The 22,481-nt window shown below is 41.2% G+C and overlaps 1 protein-coding gene across 1 annotated transcript; it reads left to right on the top strand.

Moving 5' to 3' along the window:
- Window positions 1–5,631: 5,631 nt before the first annotated feature.
- LOC141904691 (uncharacterized) lies at window positions 5,632–21,698 on the top strand. Its single transcript, XM_074793321.1, has 9 exons — window positions 5,632–5,653; window positions 8,681–8,740; window positions 12,870–12,923; window positions 13,008–13,334; window positions 13,467–13,599; window positions 15,246–15,355; window positions 15,443–15,508; window positions 21,409–21,462; window positions 21,551–21,698. The coding sequence occupies exons 3-9, from the start codon at window positions 12,899–12,901 to the stop codon at window positions 21,598–21,600; spliced, it is 765 nt and encodes a 254-aa protein (XP_074649422.1). The 5' UTR covers window positions 5,632–5,653; window positions 8,681–8,740; window positions 12,870–12,898; the 3' UTR covers window positions 21,601–21,698.
- The last annotated feature ends 783 nt before the right edge of the window (window positions 21,699–22,481 follow it).

Genomic DNA, 22,481 nt, shown 5'->3' with positions numbered 1-22,481 from the left:
GTAAAGCGGAGCGGTCGCCGGTCGTTCAGGTACGATCGGCTTCCCAACTCCGTTCACCGGGGAGGAACGCTGGTTCACCGGCACCGGTCTCCGGTCATTCACCGGTCTCTGGTCGTTCACCGGTTCAGACTAAATGTTCGGAACCGAGCGCGCGCCGCGGTAGTCGCGAACGGTTCGGTCGGTACCGGTCCGGGTTGGGCATCGGTCCGGTCCGGTCCGGTTCGGCCACCGGTCCGGTCCAGACGTCGTCCGGTTCAAAACATCCGGTACGTTCATCGTCTGATTCTGATCGTCGCTCCGGGGATAGAGCTCGCTCTCCCACTAGATTTAGACGCCGTGAGCGTAATAAACGAGCAAGATCTCCTTGTCGCAGATCAAGGTTTGATCGCGAGAGGGACTACGATCGTTATTGTCGGAAGTTTCGCCGTCGGTCTTCTCATCGTTCGTGGACGTCGGTTAGCGATGAAAGCGATTCTTCTAGTAGGTCGCGATCCCGTTCGAGGGACCGTCACCGAAGTATGATCGTCGGGATACTGGAAAATACCTGACTCAGAAGGATTTCCATGTATTTGAGGAGAAAATTTTAAACTTGTTATCTTCGTCGCAACAAGTCGCTGCAACTTCTACAACAGGTAAGCCTATTCCTGATTGTCCGGTTAGAAGTTCGCCAGCCCACTCAGTTTTTCGGAATTCTGACTCTGAATTCCTGGATGCTGCGGTAGGGTCTGATTTCAATGAGGATCCGGTCCCAGAAGCGGCAATTCCTTCTGGGGTCGTTCCTGTCGCAAGCAATTGTGGGTTGCCCCAGACGATGGGGGCTTCCCTGGCTCACAATGTATCTCCGTCCCGTTCAGTTTTATCCGAACCAGCGGGGGACATGCCATTTAGAGCGATGATAAGTGAGTTCTTTGTCAAGCACGGGGCAACTCGCGCTAAGCCCACAGCAGCTCCTCTGGTCGGTGAGTCAATGGAAGCTTATCGCCCTCCGGACTCCGATCTTAACGTTTTATGGGAATCGTCAGCGGTTTCGAGAGAATGGGCTCGATTGGATACGCAATTATGGGGTGAATGTCGGCCTGGAACATTTTCATTTCCCCCTCAAGAACGGGGTATGAAATCTGGGAAATATTTTAGTTCAACCGATCCACCTATAGGCGCATTTCGCTCGGCGTATTACGCAACTCCAGGTGCTGTGGATCACAGTCATAACTGCCTGGATGCTGATTATACTTTGATCAGCCCGGATACTGTTACAGAACAGTCGGGTATTCGTTTGCCTAAGTCCGGTTTGGTGGCCATGACGTCAATCCTGGACAATCTTACCAGGGTTGGTTCGTTTCAAGATATGGCACTTAAGGTGTTGACGGGTGAGCTTCGCGAGACTCACGCCACCGTTCATGCGGGCTCCGACCCAGAGTCAGTTGCCCTAAAACTGGAGGGAATGGACCGGATTATCCAATCTTTGGCTCGGTCTGTTTCGCATGTTATTCCGTTGTCGGTTCGGGGTCAGGCTAATCTGGTATTAGCCTCCCGTTAGTCAGTGATGGACTCCAGTTCCAAAACTCGTCTACCGGATATGGTGTCCAATGCTTTGCTGAGAGCCCCATTGGGGACGTCTTCACGTCTCTTCTCCGGTTGGTGCGCTCCGGTTTCCGCAGAGCTGAGGAAGATTCGGGAGGTTCAGGCCAATTCCAACCCCCGAACTCCGTGGAAAAAGCGTTCTGGTCCGACGCCGGCGGCGCAAGTTTCGGCACGGACGCAAACAGGACCATCTCAAACTTCAGCGCTTTCTCAGGCGGCTTCGGATGCCGGTTGGAGAACTAGCGCGCAACTTCAACAATCGTGTCAAGCCTCGTCCGGTCGTAACAGTTCCGGTTCGTATCGAGGCAAGGGGAAGGCTCCAAAAAGGGGCTCTTCCTTTCGGAAAAACTCGAAATGAATTCTTGGGACCAGTGGGTGGTTGTCTGCAGCAGGCAGCAACCCACTGGTCTGACCTCTTTGGAGACGGTTGGCCCTCCCGGGTCGTCTCTCGTGGCTACCGTCTCCGTTTCCTAAGGCGACCGCGCCTGATGAGGTCACCTCCCGACGTGCGGCCAAAACCAGGTCAGGAGGCCTTAATCTCTCCGGCTCTCAAGGAACTGGCAGAGAAGGGAGCGATAGAACCAGTTTGCAACGAAACTTCTCCCGGCTGGTTTTCTCGAATATTCATGGTACCAAAGGCCACAGGGGGTCAACGGACAGTGATAGATCTGTCATCCCTCAATCGGCACCTAGACATTCCAAGGTTCCGGATGACCAAGCCCAAGGACGTGATTCAAGGGCTCCCTCCGGGTCAATGGGCGGCTTCATTGGACCTGAAAGATGCTTACTTTCAGGTTCCAATTCACTCAAAATCTCGGCGATTTCTCAGGATAAAGTGGAAAGGCCGCCAGTTCCAATTCAGGTCTCTTCCATTTGGCCTCAGTACGGCCCCGTGGGTTTTCACCAAGTTGGTCAAGTCAGTTCAGAAGGTACTTCAGTCAAGGGGTGTTCGACTGTTCGTTTACCTCGACGACTGGTTAATAGTCGCGAATACGGCTCAGGAATGTCGGGAGGCAATGACCTCAGTCTTGGACTTAGTCCATCAGCTAGGGTTCCGCGTTAACAGGGAAAAATCTCAGTTGACGCCGGCCCAACAGTTCACTTATCTCGGCATGGACTTCGATCTCCGAATCGGCAAAGTCTTTCCGTCTATGGTTCGAGTAGCCAAACTTCAAGAAGCTGTAGCGGGAGTGTCCACAACCCCGAGAACAGCTCGTTACTGGTCACGGCTTCTAGGCTCCATCAGCTCCATGGGTCTGGTGGTGCCCTTAGGCCGCCTCAGAAGCAGGCGCTTGCAACAATATTGGAAGGGCTTCTGGTCTCAGTCGAAGGGCAACTGGGAGGCCTTGATTCCCGTACCTCCAACCGATCTAAGTCCGGATCTTCAGTGGTGGGCGGCAACTACGAATCTTCGGCTCGGGGTGTCACTAGCCCCGTTAGAGGCTCCAGTTCGTGTATTCACGGATGCCAGTCACCAAGGATGGGGGGCACATCTGGAGAACCGAGTCAAAGCCGGGAGATGGTCTCGCTACGAGGCCACCAACCACATAAATTTCCTAGAAATGCTGGCCGTGTGGAAGGCCCTGAAGTTCTTTCACAGGAGAGTGGAGGGCCACCACGTTTGGTTAGCCACAGACAATTCAACAGTGAGGGCTTACCTTCAGAACCAAGGGGGCACTCACTCAGAAACCCTCACAGGTCTGTCGGCCAAAATTCTTCTTTGGTGCCAGACAAAGGGCGTGTCCCTGACTGTGGCACATTTAGCAGGGAAAAGGAACGTGATGGCCGATGCTCTGTCTCGTCGAGGTCAGGCTATTACGACAGAATGGGTTCTCCACCAAGAAGTAGCCGATCGGGTTCGGGGCATTTTTGGCAATCCGCTGCTGGATCTGTTTGCCACCCGGTTCAATCGGAGGTGTCCTCTGTTTGTGTCCCCGTTTCCAGATGCGGAAGCGTGGTGGGTCGATGCCTTCTCTCTGGACTGGTCGGGATGCATGCGTATGCGTTCCCGCCCACATCAGTCCTGCCGCGCTTCTGGATCATATAGAGAGATCAGTCAATTGCAACATAGTTCTGGTAGCACCATGTTGGCCGGCTCAGAAATGGTTCCTACCACTTCTCAACCTACTGTGCGACAACCCCAGGATTCTTCCGAATTTCCCATCGCTTCTGTCTCAGGGGAACTTTCGGCATCATCCAAACAGCCAGTGGTTAAATCTGCTCGCCTGGCCATTGACCAGCGATCCTTGTCAGCTTCAGGCTTTTCAGAACAGGCTGCCTCCTTTATCGCAGGATCTAAGCGGCCATCAACAAGTACCATTTACGATGCCAAATGGAGTCATTTTGCGGATTGGTGTGCTGCAGGGGAAATTGATCCATGCTCACCCTCTGTAGCTCAATTGGCAGATTTTTTACTGCACCTATTTGTAGTAAAAGGTTTGCAGGTCATAACTATTAAAGGTTACCGCTCCGCGATTTCTCATACATTGCGTGCTTCTGGATGGCCAAATGTAGCAGGGGATCATCGGATATCCCAGCTGGTTGCAGGGTTTTCTATTTCCCGGCCTCGGGTAACAAGGACAGTTCCACCATGGGATCTGTCCGTAATTTTGAAGAAGTTAATGGAGGCTCCATTTGAACCTCTTTCGGCAGCGTCATTTGCAAATTTGTCAAAAAAGACTGTATTTTTGCTGCTCTTGGCTTGCTCGGCCCGTCGCTCTGAGATTCATGCGCTTTCAGTCCGACAAGGTCATATTGTCTTTGGGCCAGCGAATGAATTTGTTTCGCTGCTGCCTGCTTTGGAATTTTTGGCCTCGGGTAACAAGGACAGTTCCACCATGGGATCTGTCTGTAATTTTGAAGAAGTTAATGGAGGCTCCATTTGAACCTCTTTCGGCAGCGTCATTTGCAAATTTGTCAAAAAAGACTGTATTTTTGCTGCTCTTGGCTTGCTCGGCCCGTCGCTCTGAGATTCATGCGCTTTCAGTCCGACAAGGTCATATTGTCTTTGGGCCAGCGAATGAATTTGTTTCGCTGCTGCCTGCTTTGGAATTTTTGGCAAAGAACCAACGACCAGGCTCGGTTGGGCGTCAATGGCGAATTGAAGCCCTAAAACATCGAGTGGAACCGGGCATCCCGGACAGGACTTTATGTCCTGTGCGGGCGTTGTGTTTCTATTTAGATCGCTCTGCTTCACGGGAGCGGTTATTTATTCCGCTGCTGGATCACCTAAAGGGGGATATTTCGCGGGACACAGTAGCCCGATGGGTCTCTTCAATGATCAAGGACATTTTATTGAAGGAGAATCTTTCCTCGGAGGGAGTCGTTTCTCATCAAGTGAGGTCTATGGCTACTTCCTGCGCAGCCTTTTCGGGTGCTCCGTTGGAGGAAGTCTGTCGGGCCGCCTTTTGGAATTCACCGTCGACATTCACGTCATTTTATTTACGGGATGTTTCAGGCCAGTTAGGCTCATTAGCTTCACTTGGTCCTGTTGTCATGGCTCAAGGTGTCCGTTCTTTCCGATCGGACCCTTTAGTGTAGAATATTTATGTTGCATTATCAGGATCACAGGGGGTGTATCCTTGTACATAGTTTGGGCTCATATCTGCAAGTATTAATTTCGCAAAATTCTGGGGGGGGGCCCTGAGCTGGACGGACTCACTGTGGCCAACCGGTCTTCCCTGTGCTACAGTGCTCCATTCCGTGCTTGGGTAAGTGCTCTCTTTTTCCCTCTTACCTTGCGTTTGAGCGGTGGTTTTTCTATCTACCTTTCCCACCATCCTTGTGCTAGGCGAGTCTAGCAAAAACCATAGGAAAGGGTACAGTACTCGACGGAAATATTACAATTTTTGGAACTAAAATTTGTATTTCCGAGTAGTACTTACCCTTTCCTATGGTGGGAATCCCGCCCACCTGCCCCGCATAGCTGTTTTTTTTTTTTGGTCTGCTATGACGTAAAAAGATGGCGGATTTCGCCGGTGGCTAAATGCAATACCGCAGGGCCGGGTCGTATAGAAAAACCATTGGCGATAAATCCAAATTTAGAAAATATTGGCAAAAACGATAGGAAAGGGTAAGTACTACTCGGAAATAAAAATTTTAGTTCCAAAAATTGTAATTTTAAAATGATACTTTAAGCATATAAATGAGGACCTGGGACCAGCCTAATAGAAAAATAAGTCACTGGTCTTAAACCAGTAAAATTAAATAATCAAGGGTTTTTCACAGCAAATGCGCACCTGCGATGTACGGGAAGCTGGTAAAAATAGCCGACTTTAACCCATTAGCACCGAAGTCACCCATATCCACCCTGCCTATTACTCCTCAAGCCGCCGTGACACTTTTTAGCCCACTGGGACTTAAGGTTCAATGGAAGGCACAATATTTGAATACTTGAATATTGTGTTCGCCACACGGCTGATTCACTGATGATACTGATCAGCTGATAGCATCAAATTTTTAGCCCACTTGGGTCCGTCCATCCGTTCGTAGATGGAATCCAGTTCTGAGTTATTGTGGGAAGTTTTGAAGACGCTTCAATGTAATGTCTTGGTATTTGGGTTACATATGTATCTACCCTAGACACATCTTCAGCCCATAAACTGGCCCTATCAGAATCAAGATGGCCGACTTGCAGCCATTGTTGTTCTCCAAAATCACTTTTTACATGTTTTTGAACTTTTTGAGGGAAATTTTGAAGACACATTAATCAATTACCTTGATCTTTCGTATGTATTTGAATCCCCCCAGGGCCCATCAGCATAACAAAAATTGGGTCGTTAGGACTCAAGATGGCCGTCCTATGACCTTTTAAGTGCCCAAAAATGTCAATTTTGGCCTGTAGCTTCCTACTGGTATGCCATTTCTCATTGCAATTGCTGATGGGTATTCTATGGTAAGGGATGTTTGAGACAGGCAAAGTTGTAGCTTATGACATGTTTAATGATTGTGGTGGGTTTCAAGCACATTGGGTTTTGAATATGGTCTCCAGGGGGCGTTGAATAGTAGAATAACTTAGTATTTCCATATTAAATTGGTAACGAGGCATATTTAGTTTTCACATTGAGTATTGAAATTGTTAGATTTTTGAGCATTTGGAACCACTTCCCAAGTGGGCATGGTGTCCCTGGACCCCTAGTTTAAGATGAATTTTTTAAGATGATATTTACACGACTGGAATAGTTGTTTTATCATCATTAATTGAAGTCATTTTATTGACGTTCACATTAACAATCCGTTTTGGAGCCTGATTATTTGTATAAGTTTGTAAATGGCGGCACAGTGATGAGCATTCGCGTTGAAAACAGTCGTGTGCAGTAGTGTATGCAATATCGCCTTATTTTCTCGTGTTCAATGCATGTATGTATCAGTCATCGATAATGCGCTCATAACGATTTGTCTGAGTGAAGATGTAAGCTTGCCTGCCTACTAAAAGCAATCCGTGAAATTATTAAAAACCATGTCAGTCGATAAACTTTATTTCGTCAGTAACCGGCACTGGCCTCAAATTTGCATAAACTTGCGCGCTTCTGTCCTGATTGGTCCGTATGATAATGAAAAACCTCCTATGAAACCCAGCTCTATCTTTGTACCGTATTTTAATGGGTCACTCACAGTTTAAGTTGTTTTATACGTCATCCAAGGGATGTGTTAAAATTATGAAAATTCCCATAATCAGTTTTTCGAAGATTTCATTCTCATTAAAAAGTCAGATCACTGAACAAGTCCTTTTTGATATATTGTAATTTTCAATGAAATAAATTTTTGCGTACTAGTAGCCTATATACATGACAAATTTTTTACTTCACACCATTTAAGCGAGCCACTGGACCATTGGTCCTTTATAATAATTCCCTACATTTGATAAGGAGTAAAATCCAGTGATTTGGTGATTTGAAATTTTGATTTTTGTGTATACCAAAATTGTAACTTGAGTTTCAAGTACATCGGTTTCAGTATGTTCACTGGGGATTGTTGAATATTGACATTTACTAATTGTTCTGCCAGCCATAGGCTGAGCCTATTGCTATACAAATGGAGCGAATTTAAATGACATGGTTCCCAGAGGATTGGCCCACTGACTGAAACGGAGTATATATTCATACAAATCATTCATTAAAGCATTATCCATTCTACAAATCCTAGGGAGCTGAATTTGGAAAATAAGGGCCTCGTTGAAATTTACGCGAGGTTTTTCGCAAAAATCTGAACACAAAAATATCAGTTATAGAAAGCCAATCACCAAGCAAAGACTCCTCTGCTCTATGATTGGCTTAGCCGCAGAAATCAGCAGGTGTTCACGTATCCCTGCAGTATGGTCTACTGTTTTACTTCCGGGATTTATTTTAAGATTTAAAATTGTATAACAGGATCGATTTCTGTGAAATCTCAAGTAGCTTTTTCTCAAATTCGATGAATGACCTTGAAATGCTAATTAACCATGTGCTGGATTTGTAAGTACAAGCAAATTTTATTATCCAAAGAAATATCATATCCTTTTAAATTTTACTCTATTGAACAAATAAAACATCAAATTCAAATTAATTTTATTGAACGAATAGAATTCAGAAAATCCAATTCAAATTCTGCATTCAAATCAATTAGATCAAGGGATTAGATTGATCAGGTATTTGTTCCTGCCAGTTCCCCATCTATGCTATTTACAAATACACTGTGTAAATTATATGACTCTGAGCGGGGAGTGTATTTTGATTAATATTACCCACAGAATTCATCATTTGCCATAATTATTGAAAAGTCGACAGGCTGGCCCATAGTGCCCCTTGGGGCTCTTGTTAAGCATTTCAAACCACTTCCCAAGTGGGTGTTGTGTCCCTGGACCCACTAGTATTCCTCTAGATTACCCCTACAAAGATCCTTGATCTGCCCTTGAAGTGCTTAAAATGATAGTTTATACGGATTATAGCTAATGCGTAGAACCACAAAATTTGTATACCACCGTGAATCCATACTAAAAAATTTGGTCCCTGGTGATGCAGAATAATCTAGGTTGACTGTAGTCCCATTCATGAAAAATGTTGACCTTAAATTCATTCAGGGCAATATGTGTATTAATGATTGTTCGTTCTTTTTTCTTCAGACTCTCAAGGGGGTAAAAATGACAGAAGTGGAAGAGGAGACCGTAAATCATTTGGTGGAGGTAAGTTTTACCTTTTCGTTGGTTGTTATATCTGTATCCGCGTGAAGCTGAATGGAATGTATACTAGACATAAATATACTGGTTTATTAAACATACTGATATAGTGAACTGCATGTTGTGGGCAATAGATGCCAATTGATACAAATTCGGTAGTTAATCCCGCTTAGTAGATTATTTATGGTTTTTCTTACTTGTAAGGCCAATAAAATATTTCTCGTTTCTCATGATTTTGAAACCCGCCCGCATTGCAAAAAAATCATCGGCAAATTAGCGATAAAAATAAAGTCCGCCCGCATTGATATGATAAGCATATCGTCAACTTTTTATCATTTTATTTCTTTATGAACGCAGAGCTGCCAACCGTTCTGATTTTTCCGTAACAGTTCCGGAAAATCGTGACAAAATACGGGGTTCCTTTTTTTGAAAAATCATTACGGATATTTTCACCAGAGAGTACGGAAAAAATTGATATATTACGGATTGACAAAATGTCTTTTTAAAGCAATTTACTTTGTTTTTCCTCATTTTCTCTCAATCAAACTTGTAAGTTGAGGGGGGAGTTTGGCCCGATGATCGACGATCTTCATTTGTTCATCCCCGAGGACCCCGCCGGTCCTTATCTAATTTCTCTTACACCGTACTAGTGCGCCACCTTCATTGAAGTGAAGATGGCGCACTAGTACGGTGTCAGAAGTTTGTTGACAAAATGGCGACCGGCCTTTTGATTTCGGTAGGATCTGATTCAGAATCGTCTGATTCTGATGTTTCGGAGCTGAATACTAAAGCGGCTTGCCCTGCAAAGAAAAAGCGTAGAATGCAAAAGTTTCGGGAGGAATATTCAATGAAATATCCGTGTATTGAAAAGAGTAGTAAGTCCAAACATCATGCCTTCTGCGCCTACTGTAAAAGCGATTTTACGGTAGCCTACGGTGGCGTCGACGATATCCATAGACACATGGCCACAAGTAAACATTCGGAAGCTGCCAAAGCTTTGAATAAATCTAAGAATATAACATCATTTTTCGTGAAAAAAGAAGACCTATCTGTTATTCGTGCTGAAACGATGTTCTGTGAGTTCTTAGTCGAGCACAATATTCCTATTAGTGCAGCTGACCATGTCGGGGAATTGGCTCGCAAAATGTTTCCTGACAGTCAAATAGCTAAAGATTATAGCTCTGGTCGAACCAAAACAACATGCATAATAAAAGAGTTGGCTAAAGTCGTCAAAGAAAAATGTGTCGATGCTCTTAAAACGAATCCATTTGTTTTAGGAATTAATGGCTCTGCCTTACAAAATAACACTTATTATCCCATTGTTGTGAGATTTATTGACACCGAATCGTTAAACTGTCACACGCAGCTCTTGTCTTTACCAATTTGGAATTCATCACACACCGGTGAGGCAATTTTTGACATAATAAATCAAGAACTCAATTCAAACGGGATCGAGTGGAAGCAACTACTTAGTCTTGTTTGCGATAATTGCTCTGTAATGACAGGGAGAAACAAAGAGGAACTATAAAGTTTGTTCATGATAAAAATAGTAAAGTTCACTTGGCCGGATGCATCTGTCATTTACTTGACCTTGCGTGTTCAAAAGGATTAAAATGTTTAAGCGATGAATTCAACTTCGATGACATTTTGAGAAAACTGTATTGGTATGTCAGTAAGTCAACAAAGAGAGGCGCGGCTTTGCTGCAACTTCAACAGGATCTTGAAATTCCCCCTCATGAAGTGAAGAAGCATGTCCCGACACGATGGTTAACTATGGGCCCTGCTTTGAAGCGCCTTCTGGAGCAGTGGACTGCCTTGAAATCTTTTTTCGATGCTGAATGTAGTGATGGTGAAAATGATGGTGAGGATTATGAAGATGAACTTGGTACTGAATCGTCTGGTTCTATGAAGAAAACACTGAAATCTTTCTTCAGCAGGCGCACGGCTAAATTATATACTGCCTTTGTCATGAAAGCTGTAGAGGTAATTATAATCTTTCAAATATTTTTTACATAGCCTAATCCTTAATACAGATTAATACATTCTAGGGTTATTGATGTGGTTTTTTGTCTCAAGACTTCTTGCTATATTAAGCTGTATTCATTTGTCTATAATTAATGTGGTGAATATACTGTGGACTTATTAAATGACAACTTCATGTATTGTAAAACAGTATTCTTAATTCATGTTTTGTAGATTTTTGAGACTACTAACTCGACTTTGCAGAGTGAAAATTCTCAAATCCACAAAGTGAGAAGAGTGATCGAAAAACTGGTGACTACCTTGATACAAAGAATTTGCAAGCCATCTGCGTTTACCCAGCAACCAAATGTAATGCAAATCGATTACACAAGTTCGTATAATATTAAAGGGAACACAGATCTAGTAATAGGTTCTGCCAGTCAGGATGTCATTTCAAATGGCGTATCAAAGTCCACGGAACTGAAATTCTACAAAGATGTAGTCAAGTTTTATCAAACAGTGTTGAATTATATCAAACTGAAGATTAACCCAGGTGATCAGCCTTTGTGGAAACATGCTGAGGTAGGTTGAACAGTTCAAAGTAAATTACGCTGCAACTTAATAGTCTTTGCTGTGGCAGGCTTATGTTTGTGTGTGCATTTCTAATCTTCACAGGTGGCTGACATATCATTGAGAGGGACCACAAAATTTAGAGATATGAAGTACTTCATTGATCGATTCCCCTGTCTTCGAGACAACTTTGATCTCGATGTCATTGAGGCTGAATTCAATGATTATCAAACCTTGAAGGAAGAAGATCTCCCATTAGATCTGTTCATAATTCCGTCTGCTACTGAAATGAAGGATCCTGTTCATAGACCAGCCGAAGAACAGTGGAAACTGATGGCACAGCTTATTGATTGTACTGGATCTCAAAGGTACATAGGCTCATTCATGTCTAGTGTAACACTTTATGTCATATATATTAGATTCTTATCAATGAGCATCTTGTCTGTCATCTTTTTTAGATTTAATGTGCTTCCCAGACTCATGATGATAATTCTTCTGATTCCAGTGGCCAATGCCTGCTGTGAACGCGTGTTCAGTACCGTCCGTAAAAATAAGACAGATTTTCGTTCTTGCCTTGCTCCAGATACTCTGGAGGCACTGATGCTTTTGAAGTCACGTGGTGGGATATGCCATTTGAATAATCATAGTGAAACTTTATTAAGAAAATGCAAATCTACAACCAGGTTGTCATTAAAAAATCATTAATCGCAACACACTGGCATTATCTAGTGCCTGATCATAAATTTAGTATTATAATTGTTACTGCTATGTTATGTTATGTTTTATTTTAGTTTATCAACAAACAAAAGTTTTGTTGTGTTTTTCTACTGTGACTGTTAATTTTAGTTAATTGTGATCTCGACAATCAATAATATTTCTGTTACTGAAGTATTTCAATATATTTTAACATATTTTAATAGAATTTGTTCTATTATGAATAACGTTCTATGTGTTAATTGTGATACAGACTTTTGATAACTTAATACTGACTTTTTAAGCGTTTTCTGTTTTGAAAATTTGGGACTACTGGAAAATTTTTGAAAATACTGATAAATCTGGACATGTGTTCAGCCAAAGATGAAATCAAGGTTGGCAGCTCTGTGAACGTATCGAGAAAAGTTGATCGTATTAATATATATGATATTATCAGCACCAGTGGTGACTCTAACCCCTATCAACGGAGTCGGTTACCATAGGCCTATGTCAAATGCTAAGGTCGCTGTGGAGCTACTTCCGGGTTTGATTTCTGGCGTGATTTATTTCGAAGCGATTTCTCATTTATTTTTCGTGCAAAGGTGGTGCTAAAAATTAAAAAAACTACCTCCCGCATCTGGAGAGATGTCAGAGGGATATTTTTATTGTTATAATAACAATAAAAAGACTCCTCCCGCAACTCCAAAAAAATTGTTGGCCTAAATGAAATATGGTGCTTTTTCTCAATTTCCATAATTCTAATTTGTCATGGGTTCTAAATGATCCAGATTAAATGGGGTCTACTCTACAAAATTTTTAGAACATATACCAACAATTCATCAATATAGGACTCTGTGTGAAAATGCATTATTGCTTTGCAGGTACGTTAGATGTTTCTTATTGTTTTTAGCATGTTATCAATGTGGTGAAGAAGGTCATATGAGTTTCAGTTGTCCTACTGGATGTAAGTACGGTGTTGCCACCTCATCATCGGTACCATCTATGCATCTACTAGTGCCTCAGATTTATTGAGATCTGTTTTTTTTAGCGGATCAGAAATGTTTCAATTGTGGCGAAGAAGGTCATATTAGTAAACAGTGCTCCAAGAAACGTCAATCCTACTCCGGGGGTGATAAATCATGCTACAACTGCGGAGAATCGGGTCACATCAGTCGAGAATGTCCTACAGGGGGCAGTGGTGGTGGTAATAGATCCTGTTACAACTGCGGAGAATCTGGTCACATCAGTCGGGACTGTCCTACGGGGGGCAGTGGTGGCGGAAATAGATCCTGTTACAACTGTGGAGAATCTGGTCACATCAGTCGAGAATGTCCGAAAGGGGGCAGTGGTGGTGGTCGAAGATCCATGGGAGGAGGTATGTCCGTTGAACCAAGAGTTTTTTTTTTCATCACACTTGGGACTTGAGCCCAGATCATTAGTTGAGGTGTTCAACTGTAATATAAAAGTATGTCAGGGTATGTCACTCTTGGTTTGTATTATTTTGTAGGAAATGGTGAAGCAACCCAATTATTTGTTAGAAATTTATCGTACGAAACCGAAGAAAGTAGTTTACAGGCTGCATTTAAAACTGCAATTAGGAGTAATATTGCTAAGGATAAAGAAACCGGTGATTCTAGAGGGTATGTTCAGATCTGCCAACCATTCCGTTTTTCCCGGAATGGTTACGTAAATGAAAGTGAAATTACGGTGTTACGTTTCCGGAAATGTTACGTATTTCATATAGATTCAAAATCTGGGATATTTTTTTTCGTAACATTTAAATAGATATCATTTATTACACGAATAAAAGTCGTCATATTGTTCATTTAATTGCTTTTGCGGTAAATCACGTCAGAATAAATTTTCAACGATCTTTGGCGGAACACTGACTGCTTTGTGACCCGCTATGATGAAGTTCTGTCAGCTAATGCCATCTATGTTGAATCAAAAATGGCGTCTGGTGAGGATAATTCTGTCATTTCTGATGCCGAGTTTTCTTCAAATCCATCATCTCAATCTGAGCCTAGTGACACACTCGATTCTAAACTTGAGACAGAACTTACAGAAGATTTAATTGATTTTGATTTTTGTGTTTAGTTAAGGAAACTACTTATTTTTCATGAATATTACCAGTTAAAAGGTTGGATCCTTAGAAATTTCTGAAAATACTTAGAATTTAGATAAGTGTTACTTGGAAAAAAATTCAGGGTTGGCAGGTCTGTATGTTTGTATGTTTATCCAATACAACATCTTTTGAACCTCTCAAATTTGAAGAGGTATAATGGTCCTAAGTAGATAAAATTTAAGTCTGTCAAAATTTCCACACGTCATTTGTGCCATTTAGGCCATTTTTTTCTCATAAGTTGGATTGCAGATCTGCCGACAAATTTTTCCGATTTCTAGGTATAAAAAAGAATTTGATTTGATTTTCTCCAATGCTAATTATTGTATTGTTTTAAACAAAAAAGTGGACATAAACTTGTATTTTCCAAGGAGAATAGGGCGGGAGGTTTTTTCATTCTAAATCCAAAGATTATTCACTGTGTGATAACTTATATGAGATGAGGGCGGGAGTTTTTCAGAGACTCAATCCATAGAAGGTTATGTGGACAAAACCAAGAAATGTTCATTTTGCTTATTTTTGTGGTCGGGTTGCGTTTTTTAACGATGTTTTAGTTGTTAACAACGTATATTTGGTTATAGTATGAGGCATGGGCAAGGATATAAATCCAGCACTTCTCATGCGCATAAACCAGTTCATCATGTGACCAATACAGTTTTCCGATCCTCACTTCAAAAGTTAGGAACTCAATAGAATTAATCGTTTTCATCCGATTTACTCTAACGAAAATGCCTATGGGCCTCTTGTTACTTGCTCAAGTTCATCATAGAAAAATTAAAACGTTCAATAAGTGCATTACTTATACACAATACTCATTATCGATGAAAGTGAAATGCATGGGAAAAGATTACTGTACAACGTGACATCACACGCATGTCAAGTGTTTTTTATTTTAAGAGAAATTATTGACCATAAGCAATCTGATGCGAGTTTCATACTTTATTATTTTCTTTTTATTTTGGCTTTTGGGAGTGGCGCAGGCGGCTTCGCGATTAGTTGAGAAACAAGGTATCAACTTTGAAGGGCCTTATTGTTTGGAAGAAAAAAATAAAGCTATTATGCTCACTACTAATTGATTTGCTAGTGAACTAATTTGAAGCACTCTTCAATATTCATGACTTCCCCTTGCCATTTAAACCGAGTCATTACTTGACTATTTTATAGGTTTGGATTTGTGGAATTTTCAACAGCAGAAGAAGCTAAACAGGCTTTAAGCGGTACATATAACATAGATGGACGTGAATTACAAATTAGATTAGCAGAACCGAAACCAGGTATGAGCATTCAGTAGTTGCTTAACATCAGTAGATTGCTTTGTCGAGCAATTTGCTAATCACACAAAAATTGGTTTTTGTTGATAGATAATGGAGGCCGAGGAGGTGGTGGTGGTCGAGGAGGTAATCGTGGAGGTCGAGGAGGTGCAAGAGGTAAATGAGTGAAAAAATTTGTTATAATGTGATAGAGTAGAGTACGATAAAGTCGGATATGCTTAACTCGGGTGTATGCATATGTCAGTCAAGTCCAGGTCCATTTGGGAATAAGATAGTACAAACTGTATGATTGAGTCGGATATAATAAGTCGGACTCAGATAAAATATCTCGGTCCAATTGAAAAATTGTATTACAAAGCAATTTTGTACCCTTTCTAACCTGCATCAAAAATTTCAAGATCTATCTTAAGTGAATACGTCCCTGACGCATAGGTGGCGAATCTTGGTTAATCATTAGTGACAGTAAAACATGAAACAGACGAGTTACTTTTACTGATTTGATTCATTTCAAGGAATTGCCAAGCGATAAGCTCGGTAGTACCACGGACTCTAAAACGGAAGTCAGTGGTTGTGACCTACTATGTACGTAGCTGTGCACAGACAGAACATACAATTCAAATTCAATATGCTTAAGAGCTGAGAACAAGATAACAGGTGTTGGTCATCCTCTTTGACGTTCCGATGCAGATGAGTTGACTGTCGTACGAGTGGGTTTGACCTTTTTGCCGGCAGATTGGTATGCGATGTGACGCTCACACACATTGTTTGAATAGGATTTTTGTCACGCTATACAGTCTACCTTGGATGTAACGTAGCAGTCGGGACCAGATAATTTATACGCTATAACCGAAATACGGTATATGTATATACCGTAGAAGCATCTTTATATGAGAATGTCATTTAAAACCAAGGGATATCCATGCATTCCTATGTCAGGGTTCGTAGCGGGCCTTGTAATCCTTGAATTGGCAAAAGGAAATTCAAGGCCTTGAAAAGCCTTGAATTTAGCACTTTGGTCTTGAAAATTGATTTTAGGGCCTTGAATTTCGGAAAATGTTTCAAATCTGTAGATTTATGACTGTTTGTAATGATGGAAATTTTGATAACAGCGTGACGATGTCTACTGCATGGTATATAAATCGTATTGGTTTCTTTGTTTATCCTTGGAGACCTATGTTGTACAGTAGGTGTCTATTTGAGTCATTGGGGAATCCCACTACTATGTATATTCATGATGAATCATCATTCAGTTGACTCTTATTACTGCATGTATAGCGCTTTTCACGTGGATCCCCTCTGAAATCCCGCCTAAAACAGATTGAATTTATGTTTGTGTTATTTGTGTTTACATCAGATATATTTATATAAAAGATGTTTTTCTTGATATTTCCATCTTAATTATTTGCAAAAAGTAAGTTTTCTCCCATCGTTTGAATTCAACCCAATACAGTTTTCACACTTATTTTTTCCGTTATAGGTCCAAGAAAATTTCCTAAAGTTGCTGTAGTTGGCCGTGTCAGTGAATATCAGTGATTCGGGTCAGCAGTGGCACAATGAACCCTGTTAAAGCTGTTTTGATTGTTGTTGAATGGATGAAGCGAATAAATATTACCGTAAAAATGTTTTTCGTGGGGGTAAAAAGCCTTGAATGTGCATCTCAAATGGCCTTGAATTTTGGTTGGTCTTGAGGCTACGAGCCCTCAGTACCCCCATATGCCATCTATCTGACTTCCAATGTAGTTTAACCCTTTCAGTGCGTCTACACCGCAGTGCGGTGTATAAATCAGTGATAGATTTTGCTAGTACACAGCAGACACCGCACTGCGGTGTATTGATGTAATTAGTAATTATCTCTCTTGAAAAATCGCAGCACCTGTCAAACGTAGTGAAATACTAGTAACTAAGGATATACCGTGCCGCGGTGTAGACGCACTATAGTGGTCAGGCGCGTTTCCAGGGCCATTCGGTGACTACAGCACAATGAAAAAAGGGCACCAACTTTGAAAAGGGCCCACTTCACATGACACGAGTGCGTACAGTAGTAAGGATATTGCACTGTATTAACATTTTCGTTTTTAACTGTTATATATATTTTTCTAATTTTTGGCGAACCGTAGGTTTGCCTATGTCAAGGGTCTGATGAAGCAGTTTTCATTGAAAATGAATAGAGTACCGGTGTGTCAACAAGGCACAAACATTGGCTGTTGAACCAATAGTGTTGATTTTTGGTGTCATGGTTTGGCTTAATGCGTTCTCGAGCCCACAAAAATTTCATAGTGATCGGGTTATTTTTAGGGGACTTATTCTTGAAAAACACGCAAAAACCCCGCTTTTTAGCACTAAGTAATGGCACGTTTTTACACATAACAATTTGCATGCTTGGAATTGAAATATATAAAAGTTCAATCCTTCCTGGAAGTGTCGCCGTTTTTAGTTCGACTGATTTCAATGTACTTTTCGACCTACAGGCCCTCACTTTATAAACCCCCTAAATTTCCTCGCTTCTATTTATTTGAGTTGACCTTGTAACCTGAGCTACAATGAATGTGATTGGCTGTTTGTGGGATATACGGGAAATTCCGGGAATTTCGGCGTTTCTGATGTAATTGGGAAAGCCCATTGGGAAAGCCTAATGTGAAGCCCAAAACAAAATGGCGAGCTTTTTATTGATGGGTTTCTTCGTCAGACGAACCCATCTATGGCATCGTCGTCATGTCTGTCTGTCTGTCTGTCCGTCTGTCCGTCTGTGGATGTTTCTTTATGACACGATTTAAGCTGTTTGTGTGGACCGACAATTCTGTAATTTCACACAGGTATTCTCTACTTGATGTAGATGGTGCAGCTTGTTTTATATTTGATTCCGATGGTTATAAGTGCTCTAATTTGGTTAAAAGATAATTAACGTTACTCGCTAGTTCAAGCCGCTGTATAGCGCGTTGCTACGACGACGCTCGATCAACATACTGGTACTCGCTGTGTAATACTGAACACGTATATACCTGTAGATATTGATCGTACTAGCAGTGGTTTTAGATAGCGCGGTCTTAACACTTCTCGGAACTGCTGTGCTAAATGCTGAGAGGCCGAATCTATGCGCAATCATTTATTGGGCTCGTCACATTTGATAGTGAATGGATAAATAACCGGTGTCAATGACGGTCGCTACTCCCCATCAGTATAACTCATCAGTATAAGAAATAATTCTTTCGAGTTTTTTTTTTCAATCCCCGAAGTTGTTGTTACTATGTTGACCTCGCCGTTTGATAAGCATATACCGATGATTCTTCTAGTATTTTCAGGATCACAAGACATGACAAAGTCGCAAAGTTTTGTACAAATTTCACGAAACAAACAATTATTTAGGCGGCACCTGATCTATTGATTAATTATGATAAATAATGGTTATTTCATTAAAAATTTGTTTTATTCAAACACTACTTTCATCGCACATAGCGTGATCGGTAGGCCCTACTATTCTACGGTAGGCCATGGACTCTTTCATGTGGTAGGCCTATTACAAATGATACAATCCGCGTGTCCGTGAATAAGTGACACGTGGTGGGGCGGGTTGTGAGGAGCATCGAAACTAATCCGTCACAAATAATAGATAGAAAACAATACCTTAAGAGGTTAACTTTTATTAACATCATTACCAAATCAAAACCTGCACATCCTATCATAAATAGAAATTCTAAGAATTTATTTCAAAGAATAATAAATTACGTCTAAATATTGGGATTCGAACTCGTAGCATCGATTCAGGTGCCTTTCCCAAAGCGGGTATCCCGCGGGGAAAACCCATTACTATTTATATCGAGAATCGCCTTTTTGACAGCGAGTTCGGTGAATGAAACAGAAACAATTACACAGAAACCCATCATGGAAAGTTTCTTTCTGGTTCGACTAGGTATCGTACTTATGCTTATAATTTGTTCATTGTCACGAACATAAGCGAGTAGGCTATTTAATTCAGTATCTGAACTAGCAAGTACGACGATCAATGGCAGGGGTCTTCCAAGTCGGTATTTATTTGTATATTTAAGAAAAAAATCATAGCCGGTATTTGTTTAGTAGAAAAAAAGTCTGTATATGTTTGTATTTTTGACATTTTGTCGATGGATGGATTCTGACTTGTGAAATTGCGGTCAATCTAATACTGCTTTACCGTACTGCCTCGCTAGTACATTTGTATATACGTGCGTCAGCAGTCAGCCGCGTGTGTGCGAATATAGGTTACAGTATGGCTGTGTGTGAATCACCTGAGCGAGTCTAAATATATGCTACTATAGTATACACAGCACTCTCACACATCCGCAGGCGCATAGGCCTATATTGTCAGCCTCATACATCTCTAATCCAAATTAATTCATATTTAGTATAATATTTTTGACAATATATGCACTCAATGATTTAATGGTGAGCCACAGGGCCATTGGACCTTTATTTAATTTTGGCGATACGTTATATCTGAGGATAATGATTACATTGATTTTACGAATTGGGACCAAATAATTTATACTATATGAGCGATCTACAACATAAAACATACGGCATATTCAAGGTTTTTTTAAGACCAAATAGAAGAAAAACTAGGGGTCCAGGGACACCATGCCCACTTGGGCGGTGGTTTCAGATGCTCAACAATCTAACAATTTCAATATTCAACGCCCCATCCAATGACCTTGAAACTCACCACAATCATAGAACATGTCAGCAGTTTCAATTTTGTTATTGATTGTGGTAACAAAATATGCCTAGTTAATTGTGGTAACAAAATACGCCTAGTTACCAATATGATATGGAAATACTAAGTTATTCTATTGTTCAATGCCCCCTGGTGACCATATGCACAGTTGATCGTGGTAACAAAATACCCTAAAACTAATAATAGAATAACTAATGGCCTTGAAACTCACCACAATCATAGACCATGTCATGAGCTTCAACTTTCCAATTGATTGTTGTAACAAAATATACATGGGTGCGAATATAATATCGAAATACTAAGTTATTGCATTGTTCAACACCCCCTGGTGGCCATAAACAAAAACCAATGACCTTGAAACTCACCACGATCATAGACCATGTCATGAGCTACAACTTTCCAATTGATTGTGGTAACAAAATATGCTTAAGTATCAATATAATGTGGAAAAACTTTTTTCCACCTACGAATGAGTACTGATGACACAAAGATGGCCGCCAATTGCGTCATAATTGCCTGATCAAATATAGCCTACCTGTCTAGGGTATAAGAGATCCCTTTCCAAAGAATACCCATCACAAATTGAAATGAAAAATTGCAAAGCATTAGGAAGCTACAGGACTCCGAATTCAGGCAAAAATTGACATTTTTGGGTACAAAAAAGGTCACAGGACTGCCATCTTGTGTCCAATCAAGCCAATTTTTCTCATGCTGATGGGCCTCTGATTCAAATGTATACGAACGATCAAGGTAACTGATAAAAGAGTCTTAAATATGTAAAAAGTGCCCATTTTGGCGAACAACAATGGCTGCCATGGCCATCTTGAATCTGACAGGGCCAGTTTTTGGGCTGAAGATGTGTCTAGGGTAGATACACGTATAAACCAAATATCAAGACATTACCTTGAAGCATCTTCAAAACTTCCCAAAATAACTGGATTTTGTCTGCGGACGGATGGATGGACAAAAAGTGAATGCAATAGCCCACTGGGACTTTAGTCCCAAGTGGGCTAAAAATTGAGACCAGGGAAATAATATGATATAAGTGAATCTACGGTATATCCAACGACGTTACATCCAAGATAGACTGTATGTGAAATAATAATTCTAAGAGCAATTGTTCTATTAATCCCTTAAAGAAAATGAAAGTACCGGTATATGATATTTATCACATGTATGTATTCCTGTACATACGCGTACCTTCCCAAATGAAAATAACCAAATTTGGAATTCCTGCAACACAGAATTTGTGCATGTCGGACCAAAAATGACAGATCCGGCTGATGTGTACTCTACGGTAACCATTTCGTTTGACCAAACTGTTATTAAGAATGTTGTGTTGATTTTACAGGAGGTCGGGGAGGCAGTCGAGGGGGTCGTGGAGGTTCAGCAGCTCACAAAGGAGGTAACTACATCTATTAAATCGATTTTAAATGAACTGATCAGAAGTTTGAAACAATCAGGGAATGTTGTGATATATTTTGATATTTCAGTTATCAGCGATTTTCAAGGAAAGAAAACGACATTTGAAGACAGCGATTAGAACATAAAAATATGTTAATGTTTTAATATTTTGATTATTGTAAGGATAAATAGGTATCTTCTGTAACATTCTTGTGGCTTTGTGCCAATTTATTTATGTAATAAACAAAATATCAAACGAATTATTGATTAATATTGTTGGACTTTTTGACTAACAGGGGCGGCGGATCTAGAATTTCTTCTAAGGGGGTTGCAGGAAAAGGGCAACAATGCTTCATATCCGGCGATGTGCGATGCATCTAAGTTCTGGATTCGCTCCCATCAGGAATTGAAAGTATGGATGATGGCTGGTTTTGCAGTTATTTAAATCAGCGTTCTTCCTTTTTTAGTAGATTAAAATCATCTATCCTTGTCTCCTTCAATGCACATGGTCATGTAGTTTTGTTATGACGAACAAACGAGCATGGAAAGCTTTAAAATTCACAGGAAACTACGTGTTGGACAATTGGAGTGTCCTTCAACTGACTTAGTCCCGTTTCAAACTTCAGTCTGAATGTTGATGTCTCAGGTCATGGTTCTTACAGAACTCTGCACAACAGGGAAATTTGCTAACTAGGGGTCCAGGGACACCATGCCCACTTGGGAAGTGGTTACCAATGCTCTATAATTCTTCTTATGTTGATGGGCCCTTGGGGGTTTAAAATACAAGGTATATATCAAGGTAATTGATCGAAGCCTCTTCAAAGCAAAAATGTGTAACAAGTGCCGAAATTGGCGAACAACAATGGCTGCCAGTCGGCCTCTTGATTTTGACAGGGCCAGTTTTTTGGCTGAAGATGTGTCTAGGGTAGATACATGTGTAACCCAAATATCAGGAAATTACCTTGAAGCGTCTTCAAAACTACCCACAATAACTCGATTCCATCAACGATGGCGAAAATG

Source organism: Tubulanus polymorphus, chromosome 4, assembly GCF_964204645.1.
Source record: "Tubulanus polymorphus chromosome 4, tnTubPoly1.2, whole genome shotgun sequence".
NCBI lineage: Eukaryota > Metazoa > Nemertea > Palaeonemertea > Tubulaniformes > Tubulanidae > Tubulanus > Tubulanus polymorphus.
The sequence above is the reverse complement of the archived record's forward strand: the minus strand, read 5'-3'. Positions and strand labels throughout refer to the sequence as shown.

Bases quoted from the DNA above. Each gene is read 5' to 3' on its own strand.
- LOC141904691 (XM_074793321.1), top strand. From the start codon at position 12,899: ATGAGTTTCAGTTGTCCTACTGGAT. The intron at 12,924-13,007 runs GTAAGTACGGTG...TGTTTTTTTTAG, and splicing joins TTTCAGTTGTCCTACTGGAT to CGGATCAGAAATGTTTCAAT. The intron at 21,463-21,550 runs GTAACTACATCT...TTGATATTTCAG, and splicing joins TTCAGCAGCTCACAAAGGAG to TTATCAGCGATTTTCAAGGA.